Below are 11,939 nucleotides of genomic sequence, written 5' to 3'. Positions count from 1 at the left end.
TCCTTGTTGCGTCTTATAGAAGTGTAACTGGGCGATGGTACGACCGATTACTTTACTTTGAAAGACTCCATCATTTCGAGAGGCAGGTCTATTGTGACGACAAATCCGCTTCAAAAGTAAAGCATAAAGTCTGAAATGTTGATAGGTTATATCAAATTGTAACATTAAACATATTTTTATGACGATATAGAGATACTAGCTATTGAACATGTTAACAAATAACTGCACTTAACACTGACTGAGCAAGGCAGTGTTGATTTTTTTTCAAAACCACTGAACATTTCCAAATTTTTCTTGCCCTTCTGAAGTAAAACGACACAAAGGTATGTTGTATTAGAATTTTATAAAGCAGATAGCAGTGGGCAAATAAAATTACATTCCACAAGAGTAGTAGAAGGCAAAATGAGGCACAATCCAACGTAAAACAAATAGAAAATTAATTTCTTTTGAGTCCATGGTGAGTAATAATAATGTTGAAAAGTCTGTCACTTCCAGGTGGCCGCGGTGGTGCGAACAGCGCCGCCGCCCTTGGCACCCTTTGACCCCAGCGGCTGACCCGAGCGACTCCGCAGGTCGGCGTCGCTCTGCGCCTGCTCTTCGTCATAACTACAGAGAACACAAAATTTCAACAGATTGTAACCTTAAACCTTCGGTCGCTCGGTAAAACGGAGGACTCGCTGGCTCAAATTTAGCTCAAAGGAAACATTTTGACACAAAATAAGCCTGTAACCTTTTTTTCAGGCCAGTGAATGAAGTAGACGTGTCAAGGCTTAATGACATAATACATTATAGGTTTTAAAAAGTATCTCATTCGAGCCAGCGAGCTAAGGATGCCTGGTAACGCCAACTGAGATGAAGGTTGCACCACCAACCTCATTATTATCACATAAATAAAGTCCATACAGATCCATGGCGACCTCTAGAGGCAATGACGTGTACGTCATCTCTGGCTATTTTGTACTCACAGAAGTTCATAGTTGCCCAGGGCGTCTTTCGGGGGGCTTCGGTTCCAGCGGCTGTCCGGCATCTCGCCATTGGGCGTGACGATATTGAGGGTGTCGTTGATGAGGTTGTACTTGAGGATGCGGTCGTTGGCCGTGCTGGATGTTAGCGAGGGCGACGCATTGACCTGGAGACATTTTTGCATTTAAATACAAATATAATTTAATTAATAGGTGTACTACAAAACACGAACACCAATCAAAATAGATTGGATTGGTGCGTGTGTGCCTTAAGAGTGCTCTGGTAGAGCGTTTTCCACCTTTAGCACAAACACGTGTTCAAAAAAGAGATCTGCCTTGGGGGCATTTAAAAGAACGTCAAGTCACTATGCAAGCATGGTAGGCATTGGAAAAACAAAGTATTGTAGTTTTGGTGATAAAATAAAAAAGATTATGCTTTTTTGTTGCATGTTGGGGAAGTTTCTCTATTGAGTCATAAATTAATGAAGATGTTTGTCTAAGCTGTTTACACAGAAATCCAATTTAAAACATGTTCTCATTCTCGACAATAGGACATGAAAAGAGTGCTGTATATATTGTTGGAAAAATCAAAATTTCCTTCGAGCCGGATTTGAACCAGCGACCTAAGGATTTCGGCGTTGCCACTACAGTCCTCCGCTCTACCAACTGAGCTATCGAAGGGGATGCAACTAGATGGCTACAAATAGTTTATATAGATCATTATGGATCAAACAGCTAAAATACCACGGTAACTTTTTTATGTCAACATAAAAGCTTTGTAAATTCACCCGCAAAGAGCTAAGGTCATCTAAGTGACGGCAATCGACACTTAAGTGTACGTAAAAATTGCTTAGCTGAGCATGCTAAATGTAGCATCAGGCCTACGCAAACAAAACGGACTTAAAGGAGACGCGTACGTATTATCTCATTTTGCATTTACTGTTATTTTTATTTATTTGGCTTAATTAACTTATTCAAAAAGTTACTGCAAATGTTTTATTTTTTGCTTCACTGATACCCACCTCGATGAGCCACGGCTTGAGCTTGTCATCGATGATGATGTCATAACCGTAACACTCAAAACAATGTTTATCATTGTTCATCACAGGCTGGGGAAAAAAAATGCGCAGAACGGATAAATGGGAAAGTTTACTTCAAGAAAAAAAAAGAGAAAGAAAGAAAAAAAAAGTCCCACTTTGGGACACACACTTACAGCCACAGCCTTCAAAGACTGCACCACAATCCAATGGATCTGGTCAAAGAGGCGACTGGTCACCTCCTCTCCTCTGGTGCTCTCCAGGTACAGCCGCAGATTACTTACCGTCCACTTGCCGCCGTGGATGTGGTTGTAGTCGTCCTGGGTGAATGGACAACAGTGGCATAACACAATTACTATTATTAATGTCTAATGGGATCCAATATATCCCAAGCCTTACTCCATGTTTCTGGATGGCCACATTGGTGAGGTGTACAAACATGTTGTCCAGCTCGCTTGTACTCGGCGTGTACTTGACTGTGCAGAACCTACAGAATCCCAGCTTGTACCTGACAATAAACATCACAAATAGCCATAAGATAAATTGCATAATTGTACATAACATGAATAGGGTGGCTGGGTTCTTACATGTAGCATTTGAGCGGCCGATACGTGGTAACCAACACGTAGAGACGCAGGTCAAACTTTTTCCCACCAATTAGAAGGGGATTGTCAATATACAGGGAGATGACGTAGGCCTCCTTGCCACTAGAGGCCGCCATGAACCTGTTTGTTGAATTAAAATAAAATGTTTACAATTGTTGTTGTTTTTTTATATATATTTAATGGTAATTAAAACATTTTTTAAATATGTGCAGTGCAATGCAATGTTTATTTGGTCATGCAAAACTTACTAAAAGTAGAACATTTGAAATATACTGTATTTAATTAGCTTAGGAAGTCGCTTCCCTTCGATGCCACGAGGCCGCCATATTACCACTCCCAAGAAAACGCTTCTCAGCATACGATCCTATACATTTACAGTATCAAAACTGGAGAACCTTTGAGACGGTATTTAGTCAAAACAGTATTATTTATATACTAAGAGCCTACGAGCTGTATATGTCTAATCTGCACATATATGTATAGTTTATTTTAGTCTGCTTGCGAGATGGGAGTAATAAGATGGCCGCCGTCCAGCTTCCGCTGGCGAACAACAATGAAAATAAAGCATTTTGGTTGGCTTATGACAATGGAACGAAATGGATCTAATTGGCTGACGTAGACAGTCTTGCGCCTGAGGCTAATGCTGAAATCCTTAGGTCGCTGGTTCAAATCCAACTCAAAGGGAAAAACATTTTTAAACCAACTTTTCCACTAAAGACAAATAGATGCCTACCTTTCACCATCAGGAAAAAAAAAAGTGTACTGTAGTCGTTGTAATTAACTTAATTTGTAGACCTAAATTAACTGGGAGCATGTTTGGATTAAATTGCTAACCAAAACAGCAGCACCTACATAACCATTTCAACGACACTCTCCAGTGTACATTTCTTTTTTTCTATTATCTGTGTAATACGTACGTGGATGTACGGCTGTCCCGTGACCACTTTTTGATCTGGGACAGTTTGTTGATAAGAAAGATGCCTTTGCCCTGTGCCTTCCCGCACGGCTTCATGATCCACGTGCTGGACGGGTTTTTGCGGAATTCCTCCACGAAGAGATTATAATCTGCCGGAAGCATGAATGTCACCGGGACAAAATCTAAGACACAAAAAAAGGAGTAAATAAAGCAGTTGATGACTAATGTTGGTCGTTTCGTGTGCGTGTCTTACCGAGATGGATGTACTTCCCGTTGTCGTCCTTCTCGGCCAGCGGGCTGCTTTCTTTCTCCAGATCCTTGCGGTAGCGCTTGATGTTCTTGATCATCAGATCCTTCCTGGTCAGCTCGTAATGGTTGGGGAAGTGGTTGACCATCTGCTCGTCGGTCAGACGGTAGCCCGTGTCCACGCTGAACACGTTGCGGATGGTCTGGATGCTCATCCTGTCATGTTAGAAACATGCCAGCCATTTTGTTACCTAACAATGTTTGACATAAATGCAATCCAATACAGTAATAAGATAATAGTAATATGTCTGGGATTTTTTTGTACATTATTTAATGTGATAACTTTATATTATTTAATGTGATACCTTTATATTATTAGTATTGATTAGTTGTTGTCGTTTTTAGATTATTTAATCATTTAATTCAATCTGAAACAACAGCGCCTCTGCTGGTTGAATCTGAGTACTGCACGGTACCTTCCACTGCTTCAATACTTTATAAATTAATATCACACAATCAATTAATCTTAACCTATTGTTGGACCCACACCTAAATATTCTGCCCTTCTTAAGCAGCTAAATTAGTTATTTAAATAATGGGTATAACACATAACTGTTCAACTTGAAGCACACTGATAAATTATTATTAATTACCAGTAAAAATTCCAGTCGTCATTTTCTGTCACTTGAATCCAGTCCCTCTTCTCAAAGTTATTGATGAGCACCGACTTCTCAATATCTGTCACCCACCTCACCTTACCGGCCATGTTGCCCCCCACTGCAAAATCAGGTAAGAAAACAGGGGGGAAATTACTATAAATATGAATAATTCATAAGATAGTCAAGCATGTCTCACCAGTGGATCAGCGTGAGCAAACAGCCAGTCATCAGTGTTGCTCTCTCTGACTAGCAGGATGCTGCATCCTCCTTGCCCGGACACCGCCCTCCCTCCTGCCCGTCCCTGGTGCACCCTCACCGGCCTGACATCAGCTCAGCTCTCGGTCTCTCGGAAGCTCCGGTTAGAGGATTAGAAGCGACTCCATGACGATAGCAAGTTAGCGTTCGAAGCAGCAACTTATCGATCCGGGTGACGCGATGAGGAGGGTGTGACGACATATATTGCTCTTCATAATAAAATCAAGCCTTAATGTTTGTTACATTTTAGGAAGAATATTTTTGAAGGCTGAGTTTAAGCTAAATCAAGAGAAACGAAAGTGGATTTAGGGTGGGATGTTTTTACCAGGATAACCTAGCAACCACGGTGCAATGACAAACACTATCTCAGTTCGTCTGAAGGGGGCAGTAAAAGGGGGACGCGAAAACCTATCCATAATAATGTTGTACAAATACTTTAAAAACATACAAGTCTACAGTAAAATGTAAATCAATGACATTTTGAGCATTAAAGATATTTTTATTTTGTCGAAAATACAAGACAGTATGGAACGTCCGTTTTTTTAAGGAACAAGAAAGTATAGATATATTTTAATTACATTATTCGATAGTAGAATATTAATTGTAATTACAGCACTGTAATTCCCGTTTTTACTTAGATTTTAATAAATAAGCGTCGAAAATATAAGACAATAGTGAACTTCCGGGGTTGTCAGACTAGTCTACCTAGCAACAGCAACGCTCCCTCAAATGTATAGAAAATTTAAATATATATTTTTCTAAAGCACACTATTCGGGAGTAATGTACAAACGTTACTCGATTTGTTTTAGTGTTTTACTTAGTTTATTTGACTAAATGCGTTGAACGGTAGACTACAACGGTGGCGTAACATTAAATAAAACGCTACCTCCGATCTTCCACCGGAGGGCGTTGTTGCAACAGAAAAAAAAATATTCAAGATGGTTTAAAAACCTAAAACGTTCCAATGGTTGACATGTTATTATTACTGACATGCATAATGAAAAAATAAATTGTACTTTAAAGTTTACGTCTCTGATATGTAAAATGTTGCCTTTGTAAATTTATTGTTGAGGCTGCTTAATGTGTATTTTAAATGGAATTAGAATAATAATATACACTACAATAAACTGAGTGTGATTACCTGTACTGTACTTGAAAAACAATTCCTGTATTTCCCTCCCTCATGAAGTGGTAAAGGCGTGGCCAAGCGAGGTTGGTGGCAGTTACTCGACAGCGACGAGATTAAAGGACGCTGCTGTAAGTACATGGGAAATAATACCTACAAAAATATATATATTTTTAATGTACATTTGTAATCATAATGTTATTGTGTTTCTTACAGGGCGGCGTCCATTTTAATCTACTGACAAGGTATGTTTACTCTGTTTTTACGCTTAAGTACATGCACTCTTGATTTAAAAAAGGGGCTAATATAGCATGAAATTATTTTTAAATATTTTTCATAAAGCGCGTAGTGTGAAAAGTGTGTGTGTGATCTTGAAGATGACCTTTGCTCTGTACGTGAGCGATGACTTCATCTCTTTGTTGTGACAATAGGCCCAGTTCAGATGACTCGTTTTTTACACCACATTATTTTTAGGTTATAATAGAAGTAATATGATTAATAATAACATATATGGATGTTTGTAGAGCAATACATGAGCAGCAGTTGAATTATGGAAATGGCCAATTTGCATCAGCAGACAGGAAGTGCTTGGAGAGCAGGTGCATGTACAGAAAATATTTACCATTACACCTGATCAAACTTACTTAAAAAACACCTTTCTTTATTGAATATTAAAAATCATACCCAGTTGAGTGGCATTAAGGCGTGTACGTGACCTACAACTGTTGAGCCAACGCATGATGTCACCTTTCTCGATGAGCCTGTTTGGTTAGGACGGCTGATAACAACACTGCCACCCTCGGTGTTGACACAGCCTGTTTGTGAACGTTACACACACACACTCACACACACATGACTGTACTTTGCATATATGGCGTCTGTGCAGCGAACAACATGGTGGAGCAGACACGAGAGCCGAGACGCGCCGTCGTCGCCTCGTCGACCTCCCAGGCAGGACCTGGCGATGACATCACGGGCCACCTGTTAGACGGCAACTTCAGGTTTTTAAACACAACACAGCTAGAGGGACAAAAGTAATTGGACTTGAGGGGACCCTTAGAGGAAAGCTCCATTTTACTGCACGCCCCCCCCAAAAATAAAAAATAAAAATAAAAAAAATATTGGGATGAGCTTGAATTTACTTGGTGTCCCAGTATTTTGTCCATGCAGTGTGTATGTGACTGGTAAAAGCATACATTTAGAGATTTTTTTTTTTTAGTTAAAAATAATAAATTGGACATCAATTATTTGATACAATCACACTAAAAGCATTTTTTTGTGCTGTATAAAATAATTGGCAAGATGAATCTTCACGGTGTCAATTTTTTCCCCAGTTATTTAATTAATCAAATGACTCTTTTTTTTTTTTTGTTTTGCTAGATTTGAAAAACAATCATCCAAAGTCAATAAACCATTAAATTGAATTTTATAATTTTATCTGATTTCAAATCATTTTATCTGGGAAAAAGAAGTAACAAAGCAATTCATTCATTTGAATGTTGTTGTCTTAACATTTAAAATGAAGTCAAATATTTTTGTCTACTAAAAAATATAAGTAATCAATTAAAAAAAAAAAAAAAACTACATATAAATAGCATTTTCCGTTACTATTTTATTTTAAATTACTCAAAAAGTCAACATTGAATTGACTTTTATAGGTGTCCCAATACTTTTGTCTATGTATTGTATTGTTATTTTTTATTGTTAAATTAGCTATTTTCATTGATTAAACAAGTTTCATCATTTTTCAAAAATGTTTAATTGTATTACTGTTGGACTGCAGGAGGAGGAGCCGGTCCACGCAGTCGGTGGGTCGCCAATTGGCCACCATCGGGGACCAGCTGACCCGGAATCGAACCCAGAACCCGCGGGGCAGGTATAGTCACCACGCAGCGACGTCACACCCTGAATTGTGTTAACTACATACTTCAATGTTGCTGTTGTTGCGCAGGGAAGTGCGGCGTCCATTATGGGGCTTGCGGATTGAGAGCAGGGCATTCTGGGTAATCTCCAATTCCGTTTTTCTTGTGTTGGACTGTGTCGTCTAAAACTGTGTTTTTATGCTCCCAGGTGTCCACTTTGAAACTGGGAAATTGCGGCGACCTCACTGGAGGAGCGCTTCTGACGGCGGCTCTTTTGCTTCTGGGTTGGAAGAACAGGCCTTAAGCAGGACTTTCGGCCACAAAATACGGAAAATGATTGCCCGTTTTTTTTTTTTTGTTGCTGTTTACTTTGCGTTAATTTGATACTAATTTGATATAAACATCCTATCAGCTTTTACCTTCTATCTATATATAGCTATACATACACATACAGTTAAGATATGTGGCATAAAAAAAAAAAAGGTTGTTCAAAAGTATTGGGACGCTGGACTGTCTTTTCTTACGAAATGAAGAGAGCTGGACTTTCTATTTTTCACCAAATAAAAATCGCTTGACTGCAAATCCAACACGTTCTTTCGTCCAAAACTTTTCTTTGCTTTGAATTCCCACCTTCCATTGCATCACTCTTCGTCATCATCGGCCGGGTGGACGTGCGTGTAACCGTCGAAGGCCTTGCGGTTGCATCGCTGCAGCGTGGCGCCCAGCTGCCGCCCGGGCCCGACCTCGTAGACGCGCGGGAAGCGCTCGCCGCGGGCCCGCTCGAACATCTCGTGCAGCGTCTGCTCCCACTTGACGGGCGCCGTCAGTTGCCGCGCCAGCTGGCGCCGCACGTGGCCCTCGCTCATGTAGCGCTTGCCGTCCACGTTGGAGTACACGTTGATCTCGGGGCGACGCACCTGCGCAAAATATACGGCGAGGTTTAGCGTGAGCCAACCAAATGAGACCTCTGCCAAGGAATGAACATTCTTCAGTGAGTCAACTTCCAAGAACTACATGCTAAAATAGAATAAAAACAACAAACTACAATATTATTACAGGATATATACTTGCAAATTTAATATTATATTATATTTATTTTTAATATTTCTTTCTATTTAATTGAGTCAAGCTGGAGCTGGATGTGTACAGATGTAAAGTGGAATTATGTGCAGCATGTGCAATGTTATTGACATAAATATGAAACAGTATAGGACCTAATATGGATCCCTGAGGTACACCTTTGGGTAAGGGAAGAGGATCTGAGACAAGACCCTCAACCCCCACAGACTGCAAACGACCGATGCAATAAGTTCTGAACCAAGACAGACCTCCGAGAGTCTAGAGTGTCTTCAATGTGAATTTGATGTTTAAATTTCATTAAATAGATTTTTCTGAAGAAAAAATAATTTAATTAAATTAATATTTTCTGTATGCTATTTTAATTATTTAATTTAAATTATATATATATATATATATATATATATATATATATATAATTTAATGAGCAAATTAATTCAATATTTTTTTTAAGTAATTTTAAAATAGCAATGTTTTTTTTTTTTTTTTTATTAAATGGAGAGAAAAATTAGCAAATTGATTTAACTGAATATTTTTAGAGTGACTTTTTAAAGTGATTTCATGGCTGAATTAAATACCAGTAGTCCTTTTTTTCTCCACTCCTCTTTTTGGGTTCTATGCTATGCTAGTGTCATCTATTATTGTTGTTAGTAATTTTATGTTTTTAACTCATTCACTGCCGTAAATTTATTTAAAAAAAAGATTATTAAAAATTAGGGGCGACAGTAACATTTTTAATTGTAATTAATCACATGACTTCACTAGTTAACTCACGATTAATCACACATTTTCTGTTCTAAATATACAATAAAAAAAATCTAGGTTTTCATACTCTTGTTAACAAAAGTGGGAAAAAATGCTTAACTAATAGAAATAGTTCAAATGAATTTTTGACGTCTATAGCCGTCAATGGCAGTGAATGAGTTAATGTGTTCAATTTCACACACACACACAAAAAAACTATGTAACCCTCACACTTTCCTTGGCAGAGGTACCGTAATAGTAGTTGAGTCCTAACCTCCACCTGCCGCAGAACATCTCTGAGGGGTTCGACGGCGGCGCTCATCAGCTCCGTGTGGAAGGCGCCGCTGACAGGCAGCATTTTGGTCCTGAGGAAGTGGAGCCGCTTGGCGTTTTGCTGCAGGAAGTCGAGCGCCTGGCGGTGTCCTGCGATCACCCTGCCGTCGGGGAAGAGGTAGGTGGCCACGGCACACACGGGCTCCTCCACGGCCAGACCGCGGCAGTGCTCTTTGGCCTGCAGGCAGGCGTGCTTGTACTGTGCCTGAGCTTTGCCCGCCACCGACAGCATCCCGCTTGGCGCCACATCCGATGCCCGCTGCATGGCCTCGGCGCGCACCTTCACCGCGTACAGAGCTAAAGAGAAAAAAAAGAGGTAGGGATTATTGGACGCCGACGATGAGGGCGCAGGAGCGTGTTTACCTTCAGCGAAGCTAATGGCGCCAGAAAAGACAAGCGCAGCAAACTCCCCGACGCTGAAGCCGGCAGCAGCGACACACGTCTCGATGGCCTGACAAAAATGCAACAAAAATCATTACTTGTCACTGTATAAATTAAATGAACATGCTACATTCTATGAATATATTAATTATATGTCCAATATATATTAGTGTCAATACATAATTTAATTCAATGTATTATTTGCTAGATTATCTTTTTTTATTATGTTCTTTAATCAGATAAGCCAAATAAATTACATTACATAATTTGATCATTTTAAAAATCTTTTTTTAATATGATTTAAAAAATGCCTCATTAAATAAAATATTTTTAAATCATTATTTTTTTTGCCTGATTTAAATTTTTAAGAATTTAATAAAACAAAGAAGTACAATAAATGCACTTTTTTTTTTGCCTGATGTGATTAATCAGTGAATTTTTTTGTGCTTTATTTTTCACCTGATTTTTTTCAACTGTAATCTAAATGAGTTTTTTTCTATATCTGTATTTAAACAATTATATTTTTGCCTGCTTTTATTTCATGAGTAACAAATTCATTAAGTAAATGCATTAACTTTCCATTTTAAATTACTATTAAATTAAAAAATGACTCTCTGAACTACTACTATTTAATATCGTGCCAGTTGTTTTCCCTTAGTCATTACAATCAAGATGAATTTGTATTACATTATACTATTATACTACACAGCAAGTTGGAAAAATGTCTAACCAAAAAAAGCTAAATGAAGAGTTTTTGCGTTTTAGAGGTACAACGTTTAACAGTGTCTGTAGTTTTAAATTTAGTTTGTAATATAAATATAATATGACGTGAAAGTGTTTACTTTGGGGTTTCGGTGGTTGAGCTTCTCCACCGCCGCCAAGGAGGTGACGAACACCGCCGGCTGGCAGTGGACCGTCTTCGCGAGCTCCTCCTCGGGGCCGTTCAGGCAAAGTGACAGCAGGTCGTAGCCGAGGATCTTCCGAGCCGCCTCGAACATGTCTCCGACGTTGGGGTACCGTAAAAGCCCGCGCCCCATGCCCACAAACTGGCTGCCCTGGCCGGGGAAGAGGAGCACGGAGCGATCGCTGGGGTCCTTCCAGGGTCTCGGGTCGACGGGGGTCTCGGCCGGCGACGGCGGTGAGCCATTCTGCGGCTGGATGGTGGACAGCGTCCTACACCGCGAGAGCCGCTGTCTGACCTTGCGGACGGAGGGCGCAATCAGCCACGCCGACATTAGCATTAATTCAAATCTAAAATATGTATATATATATGTATATATATTAACAAAATACTACATTTAGTTCGGAAATAACGCGAGTTATTGTCTCGGCATGACGCGCTACGGAGGCTGCCATGTTTGAATTTGTCACCCTCGACTAGTTGCAATGTTTACTTCCGGTTGTGCTACGTTATTTAAATAAAACTTTTTTTTGTTTTTTTATATAGATAAAACAACAACAAAAACTCTGAGCTGTTCAATCCTGGCTTGTTAACATTCATAGCGACGGTGTAAATGAACCAATGTTTTATTTTGAGAGTAATTGAAACTATTTCACCAATTTCGTTTCATTTTCGTTACAAAAATCGAAATTACCATTTGCTTTGATAGATTGTCTAACTTCAACGGATGACCTGATAAAAGGTGGAAAACATGTCGCATTTACGATGTGCAGTTTTTTTCCGTTGTCAAGACAACCTGCCCAGCCACCACTGCAAATTATTTTGTTGATACCC

The 11,939-nt window shown here is 39.4% G+C and overlaps 3 protein-coding genes and 1 non-coding gene across 6 annotated transcripts; 1 reads left to right on the top strand and 3 right to left on the bottom strand.

Annotated features, from left to right (window-relative positions):
* Nucleotides 1-324: 324 nt before the first annotated feature.
* Nucleotides 325-6,141, bottom strand: ttll1 (tubulin tyrosine ligase-like family, member 1). Its single transcript, XM_077545022.1, has 10 exons — nt 4,622-6,141; nt 4,420-4,543; nt 3,774-3,982; nt 3,522-3,702; nt 2,587-2,724; nt 2,399-2,507; nt 2,176-2,319; nt 1,985-2,071; nt 966-1,129; nt 325-606 (listed from the first exon to the last, which is right to left on the bottom strand). The coding sequence occupies exons 2-10, from the start codon at nt 4,530-4,532 to the stop codon at nt 486-488; spliced, it is 1,266 nt and encodes a 421-aa protein (XP_077401148.1). The 5' UTR covers nt 4,533-4,543; nt 4,622-6,141; the 3' UTR covers nt 325-485.
* On the bottom strand, nt 1,558-1,643 carry trnay-gua (transfer RNA tyrosine (anticodon GUA)). The gene is given in 2 exon segments: nt 1,558-1,593; nt 1,607-1,643. It is a non-coding gene; the product is annotated as a tRNA-Tyr (tRNA).
* On the top strand, nt 5,827-8,256 carry bik (BCL2 interacting killer). Of its 2 annotated transcripts, XM_077545028.1 has the most exons (6): nt 5,827-5,938; nt 6,024-6,052; nt 6,694-6,808; nt 7,591-7,683; nt 7,759-7,810; nt 7,878-8,256. In XM_077545028.1, exons 3-6 carry the CDS (start codon nt 6,702-6,704, stop codon nt 7,971-7,973), a joined length of 348 nt encoding a protein of 115 aa, XP_077401154.1. In that variant the 5' UTR covers nt 5,827-5,938; nt 6,024-6,052; nt 6,694-6,701; the 3' UTR covers nt 7,974-8,256. The 2 variants fall into 2 exon arrangements, with proteins under 2 accessions (XP_077401154.1, XP_077401153.1); XM_077545027.1 differs by lacking the exons at nt 5,827-5,938; nt 6,024-6,052 and having other exon boundaries at nt 6,660-6,808.
* mcat (malonyl CoA:ACP acyltransferase (mitochondrial)) lies at nt 6,442-11,921 on the bottom strand. Of its 2 annotated transcripts, XM_077545023.1 has the most exons (6): nt 11,800-11,921; nt 11,047-11,403; nt 10,187-10,274; nt 9,765-10,120; nt 8,300-8,586; nt 6,442-6,765 (listed from the first exon to the last, which is right to left on the bottom strand). In XM_077545023.1, the coding sequence occupies exons 1-5, from the start codon at nt 11,863-11,865 to the stop codon at nt 8,311-8,313; spliced, it is 1,143 nt and encodes a 380-aa protein (XP_077401149.1). In that variant the 5' UTR covers nt 11,866-11,921; the 3' UTR covers nt 6,442-6,765; nt 8,300-8,310. The 2 variants fall into 2 exon arrangements, with proteins under 2 accessions (XP_077401149.1, XP_077401151.1); XM_077545025.1 differs by lacking the exon at nt 11,800-11,921 and having other exon boundaries at nt 11,047-11,599.
* Nucleotides 11,922-11,939: the final 18 nt, after the last annotated feature.

This window comes from Vanacampus margaritifer, chromosome 15 (assembly GCF_051991255.1).
Source record: "Vanacampus margaritifer isolate UIUO_Vmar chromosome 15, RoL_Vmar_1.0, whole genome shotgun sequence".
Lineage (NCBI taxonomy): Eukaryota > Metazoa > Chordata > Actinopteri > Syngnathiformes > Syngnathidae > Vanacampus > Vanacampus margaritifer.
This window is presented reverse-complemented; position numbering and strand designations above follow the sequence as displayed.

Coding starts and splice junctions, on each gene's coding strand:
- ttll1 (XM_077545022.1), bottom strand. CDS start 4,532: ATGGCCGGTAAGGTGAGGTGGGTGACAGATATTGAGAAGTCGGTGCTC. Junction 3,703..3,773: donor CGGGAAGTACATCCATCTCG/GTAAGACACGCA, acceptor TTTGTGTCTTAG/ATTTTGTCCCGGTGACATTC. Junction 2,320..2,398: donor TGGCCATCCAGAAACATGGA/GTAAGGCTTGGG, acceptor CCATTCACCCAG/GACGACTACAACCACATCCA.
- bik (XM_077545027.1), top strand. CDS start 6,660: ATGACTGTACTTTGCATATATGGCGTCTGTGCAGCGAACAACATGGTG. Junction 7,684..7,758: donor ACCCAGAACCCGCGGGGCAG/GTATAGTCACCA, acceptor GTTGTTGCGCAG/GGAAGTGCGGCGTCCATTAT. Junction 7,811..7,877: donor TTGAGAGCAGGGCATTCTGG/GTAATCTCCAAT, acceptor TTATGCTCCCAG/GTGTCCACTTTGAAACTGGG.
- mcat (XM_077545023.1), bottom strand. CDS start 11,865: ATGCGACATGTTTTCCACCTTTTATCAGGTCATCCGTTGAAGTTAGAC. Junction 10,275..11,046: donor TCAACCACCGAAACCCCAAA/GTAAACACTTTC, acceptor CATTTTTGTCAG/GCCATCGAGACGTGTGTCGC. Junction 10,121..10,186: donor CGCCATTAGCTTCGCTGAAG/GTAAACACGCTC, acceptor TTTTCTCTTTAG/CTCTGTACGCGGTGAAGGTG.